The sequence below is a fragment of the Podarcis muralis genome, chromosome 13, assembly GCF_964188315.1.
Source record: "Podarcis muralis chromosome 13, rPodMur119.hap1.1, whole genome shotgun sequence".
Taxonomy (NCBI): Eukaryota; Metazoa; Chordata; class Lepidosauria; order Squamata; family Lacertidae; genus Podarcis; species Podarcis muralis.
Window position 1 is genome coordinate 32,708,499 of NC_135667.1, and position 20,676 is coordinate 32,729,174.

Sequence of the window (20,676 nt, forward strand, 5' to 3'; positions counted from 1 at the left end):
CTTCTGTTCATTTGATGGGGCCGCTCAGCTGGGCTTCTGAAGAGGCAGGTACGAGAGAGTAGCAGGGTACACGCACTATAATAGGGTTTTTACTTATTACTTGCGTTGAGAACTTTCCAAACAGCAGTAGCTTCGCCCTAGAAGCCTGCTCACCCCTTTCCCTGTTAACTTATTTCCTCCCACATCACCCACCCAACTCTTGCCTGCCTCTCGTGTTTCCTAGTGCTGGATTGTTCGATGAACTGGCAGAGCCCCAGGGGCCTTGAACAGGTGGAGGGGCTGGAGGTGCAGAGGCTGGAAGTGGAGCTGGAGGAGACGAGGCAGGAAGTCCAGAATTCACAACACCGGGAAGAGCAGCTGAAGGCCGAGTGTGAAAGACTGCAGGCGGAGGTGAAGCAGCTGCAAGAGACACGGGCTCAGGTAAATTTAAAGCCGGTTGGGAGAATGCGATGCGGTGGGGATATAAAGGGTGCAAATTCTGGAATGGTCTCCGCCAGTGTGGTGTAGTGGTTAAGAGTGGTAGACTCATAATCTGGTGAACCGGGTTCGATTCCCTGCTCCTCCACATGCAGCTGCTGGGTGACCTTGGGCCAGTCACACTTCTCTGAAGTCTCTCAGCCCCACTCACCTCACAGAGTGTTTGTTGTGGAGGAGGAAGGGAAAGGAGAATGTTAGCCGCTTTGAGACTCCTTCGGGTAGCAATAAAGCGGGATATCAAATCCCAACTCTTCTTCTTCCGCGGCTCCGGAGCTGCTTATTTACATGGGAGACTGTGGCAAACTGAGGAACGAAAATCTATTTTGAAATATATGCAAGGTGTGACCGTAAAGTTCGGCGAACGGTCCTGGAAATCGGACAGTGAGAAATATTCGAACATATAATCGGCATCGGAAACCCATGAAGCGCTCACAGTTGTGTATGGAGATGAAGCTGTAACTCGAAAGACAGTGTGTGAATGGTTTAAGCGTTTCTGTGAAGGACGGCAAACCGTCGAAGATGACACTCGTTCTGGCAGACCGTCGACGAGCAGAACGGCGGCAAATGTTGACAGAGTTCGTGAGTTATTGTTGTGGAATCGGCGTTTGTCCTCTGGATGGTGGCGGAAGAATTGCATATTCCACGTAAAATCGTTACTGAGCTGTCCCACCCTCCATATTCTCCCATTCTGGCCCCACCAGATTTCTTTCTTTTTCCGAAACTGAAATCTACACTGAAAGGGCACAGATTTTCCAACATTTCACACGTCCAAGCTGCTGTGACGAGGGAACTGAAAGCAGTACGAAAAGAGGACTTCTCCAGAAGTTTCCAACAGTTCTACAAACGTTGTCAATGGTGTATTGTATCAGAGGGGGCCTACTTTGAAGGCCTGTGAGGCATGTATGTTCGAATATTTTTCGCTGTCTGATTTTTGTGACCATTCACCGAATTTTCCGGTCAACTTCGTAATTCCTAACAGACAATCTTCGGGAGCATGTATACTACAGGCCTAGGCTTGTGTACAGACCGTACGTTTAAAGCACATTTCCCTCCGCTCCTCAGTGACTCCTGGGAACTGAAGTGCATTAAGGATGCTGGCAATGGTCGCTCTGAGGGATCAACTACAGTTCCTGGGGTTCTTTAGGGAGAAATATGTTTTAAGTGTGTCATCTGTACACAGCTTCCAAACATATTTTGGATTGAACTTGGATGTTTGGGGCTCCTGGAAAATCTCAGAGATGGTGGCTTTGTGAGGGGTGAAATCTCTGTGGGAAATTTTCAAGCCCTCATAGGACCAGAGATTCCAGGGTGCTGTGGGAACGTCAAGACCAGATGACTCAGTCCATAGCATTGGTGTGGTTTTGTCATGGGCTGCAAGACCTGTGACATTGGAAGCTTACCTTAACACCTTTCAGTTAATATGCAGCTAGCTTGTGATAAAGATCAGTTCACAGCAACATAGTATATGGTGTATATTTTGTACATATTGCTGAGAATGCAGGGTTTGGGTTTCAAGAATGAAAACAGTTGCCCTGACTACAAAACAACAATAACAACAATGATCTATATAGGAATAGAGATAGACTTTCATTTTACAGAGTCCAGAAATACAGATCAGTGACAGTTTTATATTGCCACTCGCACAGATATGTGTGTCAACATGAAAGCAGGATGTTGTTAAATTTAATAAAAATTATCGCTGTTGCTAAAATAATATACGGTTTCTGGATTGATTGCACAGTACTCATTCGAGACAAGTGGACTGGTAAAAGTACAGCTGTTTCCGTTTAGTAGGCTTTGCAATTTTCTCAAGGTAGCCACAAGCTACCTTTCTGTGGTGTGCTGTGAAAAGAACAAGGCAAATTGTTGAGAAAGGGAGATGAAACCAACACTGTATGTAATATGAGGGGAGTCAGACTGAGTATGGATTCAGAAAGCCCATAGCTTCACCCTGGCCAAGGACAAATTTAGATTTAAAAAATCTGAAGAAGATTACTGACAGTTAAATTATGCAGTAACCTAGGGTTTCCCAAACGGGGGTCTCCAGCCATTTTCGGACTACAATTCCCATCAGCCCTGATCACCAAGCTAAGGATGATGGGAGTTGTAGTCCAAAAACAGCTTTGTGAAACCCTGGGCTACTGAATGATTTAACTGGGCTACTGGCTCGTGTAGTCTGAAAACCCACACTCTGGCTCTGCTTGCCCTTATACACTTCCTATAGTGCAATTAGGACGCGGGTGGCGCTGTGGGTAAAACCACAGTGCCTAGGACTTGCCAATCAGAAGGTCGGCGGTTCGAATCCCCGCAACGGGGTGAGCTCCTGTCTTTCGGTCCCAGCTCCTGCCCACCTAGCAGTTCGAAAGCACCCTTAAAAAGTGCAAGTAGATAAATAGGTACCGCTTTATAGCGGGAAGGTAAACGGCGTTCCGTGTGCTGCGCTGGTGCAGGCTCGCCAGAGCAGCGATGTCACACTGGCCATGTGACCCGGAAGTGTCTGCGGACAGCGCTGGCTCCCGGCCTCTAGAGTGAGATGAGCGCACAACCCTAGAGTCTGTCAAGACTGGCCCGTACGGGCAGGGGTACCTTTACCTTTATAGTGCAATTATTTAATCTAAGTCAGTTTTGTCTTTGCATTATTATTGTGAGACGCTTTTTGGGGCCTTATGATGAACAGGCCAGATTAAGATGACTTTAAACAAATAAATACACTTTGCTTAATATATTCCAGTTGCAGAACGCATCTCCCAGTCAAGGGGCCCCTCTGTTTGGATTATTATTATGGAAGTATGAGGTTGCACTTGCTTCTTTCTGCTCTCCCACCCTATTATAACAGGGATTGTCTTAATGTTTCCTAGGACCTTGCAACGAGTCAGTCGGAGAGGGACATGGCATGGGTGAAGAAAGTTGGAGATGACCAGTAAGTGTCCATTCATATCAATGGGTGTTTTAAGTTTGGTGGGGTTGAATTCCTTGGGCCCCCTCCAGACACCTATTCTGTTGCAGCTGTATGCTGCAGCAACACACTCCAGTCACAATAATAGTGCATTCAATAATACTGAATTTGTTTTGCTTTGCGAGTTGTTCTGTGACGCTTTCCCAATGGAAAGTCAGGTCAGCGAGGCCTTGGGACCTTGGGAGCCAATACCTGACCCGGCTAACCTCCCTTGAATTGCTCATCAACAGTTAGCACCAGGAAAGCAAACTGAGCAGCCACAAAGCTGGCCATAGTCCTTCCCACTATGGAGTCCTTCCCACTATTGAATTTCAATTGAAATGGCAGTAATGATTGCCAAATGATTCAATGCGTATAAATTAGCTCATGCAATTTTTATGCAAAACTGTCTCGTCTTTTTGGCGGTATATTTTGTTTCAGGGATAGTATGGATAAGTGACCGTCCTACTTGAACCTCGCCACAAGAGCTTTTCAATAAGGAGCCAGCTGTGTGCTTAAATATATATATTTCTAATATTGTATATTAGAAATATTGTATATTGGTCCTCACCCTGCACTCAGCTGTCCCTTCTGGCTCCTAGAGGCTGTCAGCATGTGACAGCAGCCACAGCCCAGGAAACGGCTTTGACTGACTGGCTAAACCAGGTGAGGGTAGCCAATGGGTCTCAAGCCCTTGTTGAGGTGGGGCTTCCCCTGCATGCGAAGACAGGCTCTGGCGTATTTAGTGGATGAGATCAATAGTGGGTCCAATGGTCTGGAAGGTGATTTCTGCACTTGCTGTAATGGGAAGTGAGGGGCAGATGGGGCTCATCAAACTGGGAAGTTAGCCCATCTAGGAAGAAGGAAAACTCTCATCCTAAACCTCCCACTGCTTTGTGGGATATATTTGGGAGCAAAAAAGGCTAAGTAAGGCCTACAGAAATCCAGAGTGGAGTCCCTAAGATGGTTGGATGGTGCCTTGTACGCCTCCTTCCAGCAACTCCAGCCAAGCAGGTGCCAAACGTATTGCTCTGCTTTCCTTTGGGGCAGATCAGTGAGGCCAAGAAGGGAGTCTTATTGTCTGGGCAGCCCAGGGGCAGTCACTTTGGTGCTGCTAACACAGTGGGGTGACTTAACCCCCAGAGCTGCACTCCATTGTCTCTCAAGCCAGATGGATCCCAACAACAAGACGGTATATAAAATCATAAGGTTGTCATCATGCTGCAGTTCACTTGGCCACAGGCAGGTGGCACTGTGAACTATAGTTTGGCAAGCTGCTGGGCCATCCAGGGCAGGAGGAGAGATCCAAAGGATGGAGGTGTGGACAGGCAAGTGGCCCAGGTGGGACAAGGGATGTATAGCGAGATCTGAGGGTTGTTGTTGTTTTGGCGACGTATAAAGGGAGAGGAAGGGTGTTGGCAAGCAGTGGCGTAACCCCTAGCATGTATATATTTAGAAAGTTTTTATCCTATCTTTCTGCCTGACAGTAAGTCTCCAAGATGGCTGAGAATAAATTAATACATAATAAGTTTTTTTGTGTATGGCAGTGGTCACAGATGAAGGCTGGTTATTTGGGGGGGGGCAGGGAGGGAATGAGGATGTAAAATGATGGCTCCCCAGGCCATAGTCTCTGGATTTAATGGTCTAACGGGGGAAGCTCTCTTTATATGGTAATGTGCCTTACTTTGCTTGATGCAAAAGATGGGAAACCATTCCTGCTCTATTGGGGGCCTTCCCTCTGAGGGTCCGGCTCCGAGGGCCTTCTGGTGGTTCCCTCACTGCGAGAAGTGAGGTTACAGGGAATCAGGCAGAGGGCCTTCTCGGCAGTGGTGCCCGCTCTGTGAAACAGCCTCCCATCAGATGTCAATGGAATAAACAACTATCTGACTTTTAGAAGACATATGAAGGCAACCTTGTTTAGGGAAGTTTTTAATGTTCGATGTTTTATTGTGTTTTTAATATTCTGTTGGGAGCCCCCCAGAGTGGCTGGGGAACCTCAGCCAGATGGGCGGGGTATAAATAATAAATTATTATTATTATTATCCCTCTCTCTCTGTTGAATGGGGCACTGGGCATCACTGGTGAGATTGTGCTGGAGACAGAACACATGGCAATGTGTGCACAGACTAACACAGGGCAATCCCTCTGGAAATAATATTGTTGGAAATAATGCCCCCCCCCCCCCCTGGTATTAGTTGCTCCCTTTTGTGGCTAGAGAACCAACCAAAATGGAAACCCATATAGAGGGCAGAAGAGCCCGTGTTTTTTAAATTAAGTATACATTTTAGCAGCTCCTATGGCAAACGTTTGGTGGTGGAAGAGGTTTGGGGAGATGTGAGGGTTTTGGCTTTTGCTTTCTTGAAAAAAACAAAAAATCTGGCATTTCGATTTGCATGTTCTTTTTAATTAATTGAGGTTTGAGGGAGGAGGAGGGGGAGAGGGGTTGCAGAAAGGGGGTGTGAAGTGTGAATTAAAAATGTGTCAAAGGGAGCCGATGTGACACCTACCTCCGCTCTTTATTTGTGCTGAGTGAGAAAAGAGGCCTCTGAGCCATAGATCTGTTTGAACTCTGCAAGGAGGCACAGAAGGAGAAAGGGGACCATGGTTCTGAATGAACAGTAAGTGTATTGCTTCCACTGATCACCTCCTCTGTAAAACAAGAACTGCTTAGTCACCATCCTGACTCAGCTGAAATCCAGCCAAGACTATTGTCTGGTGGCTAAGAATCATTTTTTATTCTTCGCTCTTCCGGTCATTTCCCTTTACTGGGTCTCGCAGCAGCAGGTTGCGGTTCATCTCCCTCCTAAGGTTCCCTTGGTGCCTTAGCATTTGTGACATCCAGCATATTAACAGGAGCATTAATGGGCTGGTAACGCTGTTTTTGAGCTTGCTGTTTCAAATTCGTGACTCTGTCCCCCCTCAACATAGAAGCTCAAGAGCATAACCCGGTAGCTTTTACCTCAATCTCTACCCCCGGCAAATCACTAACAAGATGTGCCTTGAGAGAGGAGGTTGGGGGTCCATTTTTTCAGTGCACTTATTCTCTCTTCCTCTCCTCAGAAAAAGAACCGAGTGTAAAGAGATGTGGCAAGAAAGCTAGAGTGGCAGTTTTGTTTGCTGCAGAGTGGTAATGAGGGTGGCCTTATTATAATGATGTGAGAGGGCAAGGACCCAGGGGGATGTGAGAGGGCAAGGACTCAGAGAGAGAGAGAGAGAGAGAGAGAGAGAGAGAGAGAGAGAGAGAGAGAGATGATGGGAAGGCCCAGGGCTGGATTTAGGTTTGATGAAGCCCTAACCCATGGGTAGGCAAACTAAGGCCCAGGGCCGAATCCGGCCCAATCACCTTCTAAATCCGGCCCACGGACGGTCCGGGAATCAGCATGTTTTTACATGAGTAGAATGTGTCCTTTTATTTAAAATGCATCTCTGGGTTATTTGTGGGGCATAGAAATTCGTTCATCCCCCCCCCAATATAGTCCGGCCCCCCACAAGGTCTGAGGGACCGTGGACTGGCCCCCTGCTGAAAAAGTTTGCTGACCCGTGCCCCAACCTACTGAAGGTAATGGGGCCCTTTATATGTCCAGCTGTCCTTTGTCAACAACAAATTGTTGCTGTTTTTTGTGTTGAATATATGCTATATGGTAATTTATGGAACTAATAGGTATCTAAAGCCATTTGCCACTGTTGCTGTATGTTTTTTATCTTATATTTTGGAAATGTACATCCAGGTTTTTTCCTCCCTTAATTTTTTTTGGGGGCCCCCAAGAGAGTGGGGCCCCAAACTATAGCTTGTTTAGCTTATACGTAAATCCGGCACTGGGAAGGCCATAGGAAAATAGTGAAAAAGGACCCGAAGGGCAAGGAGGAAGAAGAGGGAGCGAGGGAAAAGGATGTTGTTGGGAAGACACTGGGGTCCTCTGTTCATACTGGCCCTCCTACCTTGCCTGCGTCAAATTCCACATCTAATAAATGTAAGAAGAGTGCATATAATTAGCCGGTTGTTTTGGGTAAATGCTGAAAGTGCTTCACTTGCGCTCTTAGCTCGGTACAGTCGTCTGAGGCGAGGCAGAATTTGCACAGCTGCCTTTGTATCTATGGAATCCACTCTCACAAGAGGTAGTGGTGCCCATCACCTTTAGAAGAGGATTAGACAAATTCCTGGGGAATACGGCTGTGTCAGTGGCTGTCACAATGGCCACGCTCTGCCTTCACGTTCAGAGGTGGGATGCCTGTGAATGCCAGTCGCCGGGGATTACAAGTGAGGAGAGTGCAGTTGTGCTGAGGTCGTGGCTTGCGGCCTTCCCATAGGTATCTGGTTGGCCACTGTAGGAATAGGATGCTGGACTAGACGGGCCTTTGGCCTGATCCTGCAGCAGCTATTCTTACGTTCTTAATTAGGTTTATTCTGTTTGCGGGGGAGGGCGCCAGGAACAAGGAGCAAAATGAAGCCGAGAGAACAATTTGTCACCCAGTGCGCTGTTGAAAAAAGATTTGAACGGGGGACTTCCAGCACATGGCATGCATGTTTAACAGCCTTGATAAGACCATTGGTGTCTGGCATAACTTCATCTCCCTTGCATTGATCTCTTTTCTCCCTCCCCACCCCCAATTATTTGTTGAACTTCTCCAGTGACTAAAGCATTAATATAACTGATGGGAAATCTTTATTTACAAGATGAAAAAAGTTTGGGTCATCCAGCAGCCTCTTTTTACAAGCTTCATTCTGCAGTTTCTCTCCACTCTGCAGTACAGTGGTACCTCGGGTTAAGTACTTAATTCGTTCCAGAGGTCCGTACTTAACCTGAAACTGTTCTTAACCTGAAGCACCACTTTAGCTAATGGGGCCTCCTGCTGCTCCCGCTCAATTTCTGTTCTCATCCTGAAGCAAAGTTCTTAACCTGAAGCACTATTTCTGGATTAGCAGAGTCTGTAACCTGAAGCGTATGTAACCTGAAGCGTATGTAACCCGAGGTACCACTGTATCTTAATTCGTTTTAACCGCTCCAGAATAGGCAGCGAATTCTCAGATGGTTTGGTGCTTTGCTAGAATAATTTTGAGGCAACTACCACAACTTTCTTCAAAAAGGGATGGGGCCTTCTAATTAAACCTGAGGCAGTCTAAAACAGCATAAGAAGTCTTAAACTTTGCCTCACTGCAAACTGCTGTTCTGGTTTTGCAGGATGTCGTTTCTTCCATTACAGATGCTGTTTTGTAACAGCCCGGGTGCTGTTTTGTAAGGCACCTGAATGAAATCTCAGTTCTTTCCAAATTCTTGGTTTAGCTTGTAAAGGAAAACTGGGAGAACTCAGCAGGCAGCAAGTGCATATTGATAAATTTGTATACGCCCCATTTCACCGTGAACCATGAAAGATTCTACTTTTCAGGGAAGAGGTGCTTTGACTGACAAATATCTCAGAGACATGGCAAGTGCACAGACCAAACAATGCTTGCCCACTTCCCCTTTCCCCTCTGCGTTTACTATAGTTGCATCCAAATATAGAAGAAGCTGAGCAGAACATTTGTTCGAGGTCTTCATTATTTCCCCCTGTTCTTTTATTTGTGCCCCTGGCCAGCACCTGAAACCGCACAGCAGATCAGTTGCAATTAATTTTGTCACAGGAATTTATTGTTGTTGTCGCTTAACGCTTATAAGGCACCTCAAAATTCCCATGCATCATACATGAATGCAAAAGCTGAGCTGGTTCCTGCCTGCACGTTTGCAATCTGGATAAAAGATACCAGAGGTGCCAACTTGAATAAAATATTGGGGGGGGGCTAGGTAGGTCCCACCCCACATAATTGATCGCTTAATGTGCTGCACACACACTATTCAAATGGCAATGCCCATCAACTTTGGTGGGGTCTGGCCCCCTCAAATATTTTATTGAGGGGCCCAAAGGCCCCTCGGCCCCTAGGAGTTGCCTCCTGTGCAAGTTACAAAAGGAAAAAGAATGAGGAGGGAAGAGGGAAGTAAGCGCTTGAGTGAGCAGCTGCTCCTTCACTGATTGGTGGAGAAATCCCCAGGGCAGTTTACAAAATTAAATTAAAATTTCAATAGAAAGCATTAAAAACTACAGAATCAAAGCAGCAGGATCTTAAAAGAGCAGTGTAAGAACATGGATCTGAAAATTTGGGGGGGGGGGGCAAGCTTTATTGAAAAATGTAAAAACATTGACCAAACATAAAAGTGTCGTCTTCCAAGACATAAATACAAAACAAAACCAAAAACCCATAAAGATAAAAGCAGTTTAGATGGAAAGGCCTGATAAAATAACAGGTCTTTCCCTGCTGCTGAAATGACATCAGTGTAGGTGCCGGATGAGCCTTCCTGAGGAAGGCTTTCTACATTGGGGGCATCATAAGTGTGAAAGTCCTTTCCCTGGAAACTGCCACATGCCACATGATGGGAGAATTCAGAGCTTCTGATCCCCTGGATCACTGAGAGAACCACAGGATCACTTTTAGCAGGACAGCTTTCAGTTTGCACAGTTTTAAGTTCAGCTCAGTAGCTGATTCCCTAACTTATACAGTGGTACCTCGGGTTAAGAACTTAATTTGTTCTGGAGGTCCGTTCTTAACCTGAAACTGTTCTTAACCTGAAGCACCACTTTAGCTACTGGGGCCTCCTGCTGCCGCCGCGCCGCCACCGCACGATTTTTGTTCTCATCCTGAAGCAAAGTTCTTAACCTGAGGTACTATTTCTGGGTTAGCGGAGTCTGTAACCTGAAGCATCTGTAACCCGAGGTACCACTGTACTGGGATAATTTGACATTGTTATAGGTATTGTCTCTTCCTGCTTCCCCCCTTTGAACCTGAAAAAACCCAAAAGAATCCTCCTGTCAGCCTTGGCTTGAGCCAAGTTGCATTTCATGTTTTGTGTCTGGGTTTTCATTTTATTTGTTTGCCTTTATCGATTGCTGGCACATCAGGTTGGGCCTTGTCCAGACCGCTCGCAAGGTGAGAGAGGATCCTTGACAACTGTGTATGCCATGCAAACGGAGAGAAGACAATGGCTTTTCATAAAACCAGATCAAATGTGCCACATTGTGTGTAGCAGGGGGGGGGGGGCAGGGCGGAAGTCAAGTAGGCAGAGCTGAGCTGTGGACAGATAGAGAATGACACCGTGTGTAGGGGCTAATGTGGAAGTGTTGGAGTGCAGATGGCAGAGAGGAGCTAGAGGGTTCTGTTCCCCTTTGTTTCTGTTTTCACAATAAAGGAAAGAGCAATCCGTTTGGAGATCCATTGACTTAATGGAGATTTGCACAAAGAAGACAGCTGTGGGGTTATATATATATATATATATATATATATATATGCGCAACTTAGGGGAAATGAGGTCACTTGCTGAATTTTGTATTGCTGTAAGAACTAGATCCATCAGTTGTATATGTATAAAAAAATGGGAAAAAAGCTCTATCTAGAGCTGCGTTTGATCGTCCCAACACTAGCAAGTCCACTAGGAAGAGGGTTGCTTTTGAGGCAGTGGATCAACAAAACATGGCCCCAGAATCTGTTTTCCATGCCACAGGGAACAGCCAGGGAATTCCAGTGCTGCCCCTGAGCACCTGCCTCCTGACGAGGTCCACCCACTTTGCCAAATGGTAGGGCCGGGCCTGGGCAACGTCTGCTATCAGTCTCCCTGAAGTTGATGATGCCTTCAGTACTGGAGGGAGGCCGCTAGGGAGGTCCCAATATCGACAAGCCGAACATGCTGTTTTGACCTCTGTGTACTTTATTCTGGCTTCCTATTTATAACTCTGTGTTCCAAATGCCTATTTTCATGCAAACTTTGCTGTCTCTTCCACCTGCCTGCCTCTTGGTTCAGGCACTGCAGCTCCCGAAGCATGCAGCTGCTGCGGTTAACTTTTCTTCGGTTCATCCTATTACAAATGGCCTCCAGGGCGCAGTTGTGGTCTTTCCTTTCATTTCCAAATGTGCAAGTCGGGCAGCTGCTTAGTACTTAGTTGCGTTCCTTCCAAAACTTGTCTTTCATCTCCATCCATCCATATAACCATGCCTCCATCCAATTTATACTTCTGACAATTGAATCGTTATTTCAGGGGTTCCCTCCTCTCAGCCTGGCATTAACCACAACAACACAAGTAAAGAAAAAAGTAAGGAAGGGGTATGTGAGGCTGGAGCGCTGGACTCTTGGTCACATAGATGAGCTGATACTTGCCCATAATTTGACGTGGACAAATGCACATGGCATGTCCCCACAGCGCCACGTTATTTAGTCCATGTAGGCATCGTAAGATTGCCAGCAGTGCCAGTCCTTGAGAGGAAGGAGCGACCAGCGCTTGCAGCTTTCTTGTAATTGCCTTTCTTGTAAATGCAGTTCCGTTTTTTGTAAACTCTGCTTTTCCATTGCTTGGCAATACGGAGCGCACAATTTAATTCTGAAGAGGTTTTTTTTCTTTCCTTTGGTCTTTTAAACTTCCTGAACTAGTCACTTCTCCCCAAAACCTTAGCCACAGAAAGGCGGAGGGGACTGTAGGTTTTTAATCACGTTCTCGTTCGTTCATTATCTCCCCCTCTTCCTTTCATTTCTCTCTGATTTGAAAATGAAAGCTCCAAGTGGAGAGGGACGGTGGGAGGGAGAGGCTTATCCCACATACCTAAAATTCACTCTCGAGTCATGCTAGCTGTGCCAGCTTTGGCCAAAGTGCCCACATAGCTTTTTCACGCACTAGGGTTGTAAGGGGGGGGGGGCAAATTGGCCTCCCACCCTGGCACGAGGCGGCTCAGGCTCACAGCAGGAACTCAGCAGGGGCATCTAAGCATAGTCGAAAAAGTGAGTGGCAGTTTGTTTATTCAATTTTTAATCTATAGCATCCCAAGGATTTGGGGTGAGTAGCAGTAGGTTTAAAAAGAGAAAGGGCCTTACAAATATTAAAGCCAGAACTCTTGGATTATCATATCCAGAAAAGATAAGAAAAATATATATATCTTATGCCAGAAGATTCTTTGAGCAGCTTTGCCCTTTTCCAGGAAGCCCAAGTGAGTCACAATTCCTCTCTCTTTTGCATCTCTGGGGGGTGGAATCTGGTTGCGTTTTTATCATGCGCTTGCTTGCTTTGTTTTTAACATTTTTATCGTCGGCTAGCTTGTGAGGACTTACCCTAAAAGGTGCAGCCAAACTAGGAACAGAGGAAGCTGTCTTGTGCTGAGTCGGACCCATGGGCCCATTTAGCTTAGAAGAAGAAGGAGGAGGAGGAGTTTGGATCTGATATCCCGCTTTTTCACTACCCTAAGGAGTCTCAAGGGACGCAGGTGGCGCTGTGGGTTAAACCACAGAGCCTAGGACTTGCCAATCAGGAGGTCGGTGGTTCGAAATCCCACAACGGGGTGAGCTCCCGTTGCTCGGTCCCTGCTCCTGCCAACCTAGCAGTTTGAAAGCACCTCAAAGTGCAAGTAGATAAATAGGTACCACTCTGGCGGGAAGGTAAACGGCATTTCCGTGCGCTGCTCTGGTTAGCCAGAAGCGGCTTAGTCATGCTAGCCACATGACCCGGAAGCTGTACGCCGGCTCCCTCAGCCAATAAAGCGAGATGAGTGCCGCAACCCCAGAGTCGGCCACGACTGGACCTAATGGTCAGGGGTCCCTTTAGCTTTTTAAGGAGTCTCAAAGCGGCTAACAATCTCCTTAGTCTACACTGGCTGGCAGCAGTTCCTCAGGGTTCAGGCCTTTCCCCACCCTTCCTGGACATGGCGGGGCCTGAACCATGGGCCCTCCAGCATGCAAGGCCGATGTTCTGCCACCGAAAACTACAGCCCTACCGCTGCCGATTGCTAAAAGAACAAAAGCAACAGCGATAGTGATGATGTTGGAAGTGTGAAATGGTGCATTCCTGAGGCTGAAAGGCCAGACAGCTTCTACACCAGCCCCTTGAGCACTGTGGGGCATGATATGCTGAGAAATAGCCCCCGCAGGTGCCTCACTGAAATGAATGGGGACTGTGCAAAGAGCCACCTGTTAATTTCAGCAGGGCTTTCGCAGGTGAATTTTGCGGTGGTTTGAGACCCCAGGGGGCTGGATCTGTCTTCTTCTGACGCCTGCGAGGGCTTTCTCTGAAGGGCACGCAAATTCCCCCCTTCACACATTCCCCGGGAACTATCAGAAAAGGAAACATGACTCATATGCGCTTCCTCTACAAGCTTTTGGGTTTCATAGTCCAAAGGGCACTAGGGTCCACTGTTGAAGGGCAACTGCTAAAACCAATCATAGTCCTCCTACGTTGGCTATGCATGGACAATAAACCGAAGGTGGGGAATCTGTGGCTCTCAATCACACGCTGTTGGGCTAGACATGGATTCCAATAATATCTCGAGGGCCCCAGGGTCCCTGCTTTAAAAAGGATGTGTGCTTGCTTGAGGTTGTGATACGAACTGCAGCGCATGAACATTTTTTTTCCTTACAAAAATACCATATAGCGAGATCGGCACATGCAAATTTTATGCAGAGCTGTATCCCCCTTTTGTCCTCTGTTTCGGCAATGCGTAAGGAGCCACCCTACCGGCATAGATTATAGATTGGTCTGATTTCAAGCTGAAAAGAGCCTCCTTTGTTTCATAGGAGGACAGAAGAAAATAGTCTTACGGCACCTTTAAAGCCTAGCAGATTTATTGTGGTGCAAACATTCACGACATGCATGAAGTTTTACCTTTCAGTGACTCGGGGATTTCCCAAACTTGGGTCTCCAGCTGTTTTCGGACTACACTCCCCATCATCCCTGACCACTGGTCCTGCTAGCTAGGGATCATGGGAGTTGTAGTCCAAGCAGCAGCTGGGAAACCCTGAGTATGTAGATGGTGAATTCTGGGGCCAAACGTGGACTGTACTCCACAGTAGCCTGTAGTGCAATAAAAGGGTTAGTCTTCAGGGTGCCAGGGGGACATTTTTGTGTGTTCTTGCTGTAGCAGACTAAAAGGCCCCTCTGGCTTTCATCTCCTCCCTCCACCCCCCCCCTCCATCCATAGAAGCACGTTTGAATTTTGCAACCACATTTTGCTGACCTCGCCCTCTTGTGGAAAGCGAGATACAACAAGGCCACATAAACTGCTGCTGGGCAATATCTCAGTTGCCCTCCGTTGCAGTTGGGGAGGTGGGTGTTGAAGCTTTGACTGAATTCCTGGAGCCCGGCTGCTGAGGTCGGAGGAAAGAATAGGTTCTCGCAAGCTTATTGTTACGATAGAGGCTTCACCAGAACTTCCTTCCAGAGCAGCAGCAGCTCAGCCCTGGAAGATGTGAAAAATATGAGTTTGCTCTTGAGAGTGCGTGGGGAGACTTTCCCGTAGCCGCTCACCCACTCTGAACGACTGCAGCCGCCTTCCGCATAATGCCAGCTTGGCAGATGGCAAGGTGCCCAAGACAGAAGGTGAGATGGCTTGTTTATTTAATTTTTCACACTTTACATCCCACCATTCCTTCAGGGAGATCAATGTGTTATACACAGGTCTCTTCCCTCTTTCATTTTATCCACACAACAACCCTGCGAGGGAGACTGCCCACGCCGTTCGCCTCATGGCTGAGTGGGGATTTAAACTCTAGTCTTCCCACCCCACCCCACTGGCACTGAGGCAGTCTGCGCTTGCCTACGGTGGGGTGAGGGGGCTAAGGAAAGGCCCTCTGCCCATGCTCAGAGGCATTGTTTCATTTCTGCTCCACATGTCCCAGACTTGAGGTCTTGCTTTGGAAAGAAGTACTGAGGAGCCACCTCCCATAACAAGATTACCTGCTCATTTTGGCTACCTTAAATCACCAGTCCTAAACTTTGCCAAAATTCATAACCTGGGCTTTCTTGTGTTGTTGCTGCTCCGCATCTTCCAAATGCACATTAGTCTATTTTTTCGGGTCAAAAGCACCTTCCCTGTCCCCACTCCCGTTAGTTAATACAGTGGTACCTCAGGTTACATACGCTTCAGGTTACATACGCTTCAGGTTACAGACTCCGCTAACCCAGAAATAGTGCTTCAGGTTAAGAACTTTGCTTCAGGATGAGAACAGAAATCATGCTCCGGCGGCGCAGGAGCAGCAGGAGGCCCCATTAGCTAAAGTGGTGCTTCAGGTTAAGAACAGTTTCAGGTTAAGAACAGACCTCCGGAACGAATTAAGTACTTAACCCGAGGTACCACTGTATGCAGTGTGTGAACAAGCACCGACAATCTTTAAAATAAAACAAGAAGCAGTGGGAGTATCTGTGGCTGGTAGCCCCGTGCATTTTCTTGTATAGTTTTTAAATTTATTTTAAGGGGTGGTATGTTAGTTCTGCCCGGCCATTTCCTCTCCCCACACAGCTCTGCTCTCCTGCCCACTGAGCCACGCCGAGATGGTAGATAATGCTGTGGTTTCGTGCTTTTTCTCATTTGGTTGTGCGGCGGGCCTGTTTACGAGGCTCGCTCTTCGCTCCTTCCACCCGCAGTGGCTATAGATTTAGGCTCCCCCCCGCCAGCCACATAGAAACCACACACAGAACCCTGTGTTCCATTGCACTGCCAGGGGCTTGAGGAAGGAGCCAAGCAGTGGTGGGAGGGGAGAATATCTTGCTCAGCCTTCATCTGCAAAGAAGGGGGAACGCCTTGAAATATACAGTGCAACACGCTCACCATTTCTTATAGATATAATATATACACGCTCAGTATAAAAGTAGGGATAAATTCAGTTCAGCTTGTATCTAGAAGGAAGCTTGCTTAATTTGCACTCTTCCATACAATACACAAACACACTGAAACACCTTTGAAATTTTTCACTTCTGTGCAGGGCTTTTTTTTTCCTTCCAGGGGGAATTCAGCAGAATTTTGCAGTGTAGTTCTCCAGACAAATTAATGTGTGCAAAAATGCATATACTGGGGTGAAGCGTGTGTGTTTGTGTGTGTGTATATATACGGTATATGCTTTTCTAATAGCACATTGTGAGATCTGCATGTATATAATTAATCCGCAGCAAATATACTTTATCCATGTTTGATTAATTTGGCACAGTTATCCAACTTCTGCCAGCAGTGAGAAGGGGCGAGGTATTTGGCAGATTAGGATAAACCTACCTAGACTCTTGGTGGAGCCGTATGGTCTATAAACTGTTTCTGGAAAACAAAAACCCTGAAAAGTAAGATTCTCTCATGCTACTAGATTCTGAGGTTACGTGGTGCATGAGTACCGTTGCTTTTCGTGGCTTGTTTTGGTCCTGTTGTTTACATATGTGCTACCTTCTCTTGAGAGTGTGGGCGATTGTTGAGATCAGGTTAATGGAAATAACGTGAAATGCACAAAATAGTGGTTTTTTAAAAAAGCAAAAACCACTGAAAAAACATTCCTCAAAATTAAATGCTTTAACATTATTATTTTTTAAAAAAATAAATAAATACTGATGTTTTTAAAGTTTAGAAGGTTTTGATTTACAAAAAACAAAACAAAAAAAGGTCCCATCAAGCAGAAACTGGCGAATTTCTCACACTTTGTCACCATTTATTGTATAGATAGCAACCCTCAAAGAGGAATGCATAAACTGGAAATGTTTGTTTATTTATTTTATTTTATTTTATTTTTTATTTAATTTCTATACCGCCCTATACCCAAAGGTCTCAGGATGGTTCACATAAAATATCAAATACATAAAATAAAAACAAAACCAACAACCCAATAAAAGAACCCCCAAAAGAGCCAGTATTTTTTTAAAAAGGGTATAGGGTGTAGATCAAGTCAGGCAAAGGCCTGGTTGAAAAGGAACATTTTTGCCTGGCGCCTAAAGGCAGTGAAGGCAAAAGCGAAGTCACCAGGCGAACTTCCCTGGGGAGAGCATTCCACAGCCGGGAGCCACTGCAGAGAAGGCCCGTCCTCGTGTTATTTCAAAGACATATATTTAAAATGATTGAAGCAACAATCCTATTCATTGCCTACCAGAAAAGCTGCATTGGGTTTGTGTGTGTGTCTGATTTAATTACTTCATTTAAAACTCCTTAGGATTGCTTTCCTCCCCCCACCCCTCGTTAATTCATCTGTCACTGAGTACAGAATATATCTTCACTGGCATGTTTAACTGTATAGATTTTAATATGGCTGTAAAGATTTAGGGCTCACGTGCCATTGGGTTTCTGCAGGTACTCTGGTGACTGCTGCTTCTACTCACAGAAGAGCCATTGAAATGAAATAACATGACTAACTTGGGTCCAATAATTTCGGTGCGTCTACTCTAAGTAGAACTTAGTTGGAGATTTTACCCTCTGGTGGTGGTTGTGTTTAAATACTTGCTGTTGAACATCAAATTTGAATAATAACAATAATAATAACAAGGAGATTTTGTAATGTATCTGTCGGTTAACAAAGTAGCTGAGATTGGCAGAATTTAAAATGTGTGCCCAACTTCATTCACATTTGGAAGTAACCAATTCAACTGAAGAGACTTGGGGGTGCATATTTTTTATATGCATTAAAAAAATGTGTTACCCACCCCACGTCTTTGGCAAGGGACAAGTTATAGTATTTAATATCCCATTAACAAATTTTATACACCCCCCATATTTTTATTAACAGATTAAGGTATTTCCCCACAGCACTTTGCAAAAATTAAAAAGGGCTTCTAAAATCCCATTGAAACAACAAAATATGGGATTTTTTTATATATTGCCAAGACAAAAATTATCATAGAATAGCTTGCAGGTTTTGTGATTCATCCCCAACCCCCAAACAGGAAAATAATGTTTTCAAACTGCTTCTAGTACAAATCATATTTTTTTAAAAAAATGTGTTGGTGCCAATATGTATAGAATGTGTTGAGTGGTGTAGACATTGGCCCCTATACCAGCAGATTTTTCACTGGAGGAAGCAAGCTTCCCTTGATCTTCCTGACAATAGTAAAAACACTCATTATTATTATTATTATTCATCCTTATTAAATCTAACTTTCTGCAATTTCTCTTTCACTCTTCTCAGGCCCACACACCATTCCCTTTATGAAAATCTCTTGCAAATGGCTTCTTTGGTTTGCTTTAATTTTCTGCAGGGGTGCAAGAAATCAAAAGCGTCTTCTGCCGTGGCCGCCTATTTTAACACTTTTCTATTTTCCACCTCCCTGCTCCTGTTCTTGCAACTAGCTCTTTGTTAGTTGTAGCATTTGCGTCGCATACATCTGGGAGTTGCGTAACTTCACTCAGTTACTGTAGGTTCATAGAAAAGAGATCTTTGGCTTAGGAGGCTCAAAAATCATAGGAGGGAACAGTGCCGGATTTACGTATAAGCTAAAGAAGCTATAGCTTAGGGCCCCACTCTCTTGCACCCCCCCAAAAAAAGTATGAGTCTTTGTAAATTGTGTTTCTAAAGGAACTTTTATTATTGCCAAATGCCAGTGTGTTTGCATTATTAAGTTTGTTGTGAATAAAAAATCATTTCAAGTTAGAGCTTAATGATTATTTGTATTTCACTATTAATATACTTCTTAATTATATTTCAGCTCAACATTTACTTTGATAAAATACATATTTTGTTATGTGCAAATGGCTTTCTGTTAGGTCCATAAATGACCATATAGCATATATTCAACACAAAAAATAGCGACAATTTGTTGTTGACAGAGGACAGCTGGACATATAAAGGGCCCCATTACCTTCAGTAGCTTAGGGCCTCATCTAATCTAAATCCGGCCCTGGGAGGGAAGGAAGGGATCTGGTGTGAAACTTTAAAATTGAAAGTCTACAAACCGAACTAAAAAGAAAGAGGAGACTGCAGTATTCTTATTACGTTTGCAGTGCTTAAATTTTTATATTGTTATGTGCTGGGGCTCCTGTATACTTGTGTCCTATATGATACGTACAGACCTCACTGTTTTAATCCTAAATGTGTGGAGAGACTGTGGCTTTTCGTGAGATGGGAGGGGGAAAGGAGGAAAATGCATTTTGCGCACGCTCAGAGGTGTGCTTCACACTTCACATATTACAGAGCTGATGTTTTGTTTTGGAATGAAAAATCACACAGTGCCTGCCTTTGAACAAAGCTCTTCTTTCGCGAACCGATCCTGCTAACATAACTTGGACAGGGGAAGCAAGATTCTGTGTGGGGATCAAGACACCGCAAATGTTCAGAAGCTGCAGCATGCAGCCACACAGTTTACGCATGCACGCACATTCCTTAATGTGCTTCCCCCATGCAGTTTCCATGTGTGATGTTTTGTGAGCTGCACAGAGCTTTTTATCAACAGCTGGTAATAGTCAGGAGCAGGGCCAGAGTAATTTTGATGAGGCCCTAAGCCACTGAAGGTAATGGGGCCCTTTATATGTCCATCTATCCTTTGTCAACAACAAATTGTCGCTGTTTTTTGTTGTTGAATGTATGCTATATGGTAATTTATGGACCTAATAGGTATCTAAAGCCATTTGCACCTGTTGACATGCAACCAGTCCATGCAGAATGTTGTTGTTGTTGTTTAGTTGTGTCTGACTCTTCGTGACCCCATGGACCAGAGCATGCCAGGTCTTCCACTGTCTTCCACTGCCTCCCGCAGTTTGGTCAAACTCATGCTGGTAGCTTCGAGAACACTGTCTAACCAAATCGTTCTCTGTCGTCCCCTTCTCCTTGTGCCCTCCATCTTTCCCAACATCAGGGTCTTTTTCAGGGAGTCTTCTCTTCTCATGAGGTGGCCAAAGTATTGGAGCCTCAGCTTCAGGATCTGTCCTTCCAGTGAGCACTCAGGGCTGATTTCCTTCAGAAGGAAAAGGTTTGATCTTCTTGCAGTCCATGGGACTCTCAAGAGTCTCCTCCAGCACCATAATTCAAAAGCATCAATTCTTTGGCAATCAGCCTTCTTTTTTATTTTGGAAATATACATCCATTTCCCCCCCCCCCCCTTAAATTTGTTTTGGGGCCCCAACAGAGTGGGGCCCTAAGCTATAGCTTGTTTAGCTTATACATAAAACCAGCACTGTGTGCAGCCACACATTCCCTAATGCGCTTCCCCCATGCAGTTTCCATGTGCGTTGTTTTGTGAGCTGCACAGAGCTTTTATCAAGAGCTGGTAATAGTCGGAAGGTTAAAGGCACAAGCATAAGCAGGAAGCCCCTGCTTCACCTCGCATTTCACATGCGAACTTTCTGAGTGGCCTATAGTGAGCTGTTATCTCACATCTTTCCACCGCCTCCTCCTGCCTGTAACATTTAATACGGGGATTAATAATACCAGCCTTCTTAACAGAGCTGTTAGTAAGATTTGCTGAGAGCAACATCTGTGAAATGGGCTGAGTACTTGGGCATTGGGCAAGCAGCCCCCTCTGTGCCC

At 45.5% G+C, this 20,676-nt stretch overlaps 1 protein-coding gene across 3 annotated transcripts in view; it reads left to right on the top strand.

The window, feature by feature from the left end:
* The window catches only part of TBKBP1 (TBK1 binding protein 1), a 67,933-nt gene that overhangs the window by 24,598 nt on the left and 22,659 nt on the right, over positions 1-20,676 (top strand). For all 3 annotated transcript variants that reach the window (XM_028701771.2, XM_028701769.2, XM_028701770.2), the window contains 2 exons: positions 224-420; positions 3,336-3,397. In XM_028701771.2, coding sequence (XP_028557604.2) covers positions 224-420; positions 3,336-3,397 — 259 coding nt within the window. The remainder of the gene's footprint in view (positions 1-223; positions 421-3,335; positions 3,398-20,676) is intronic.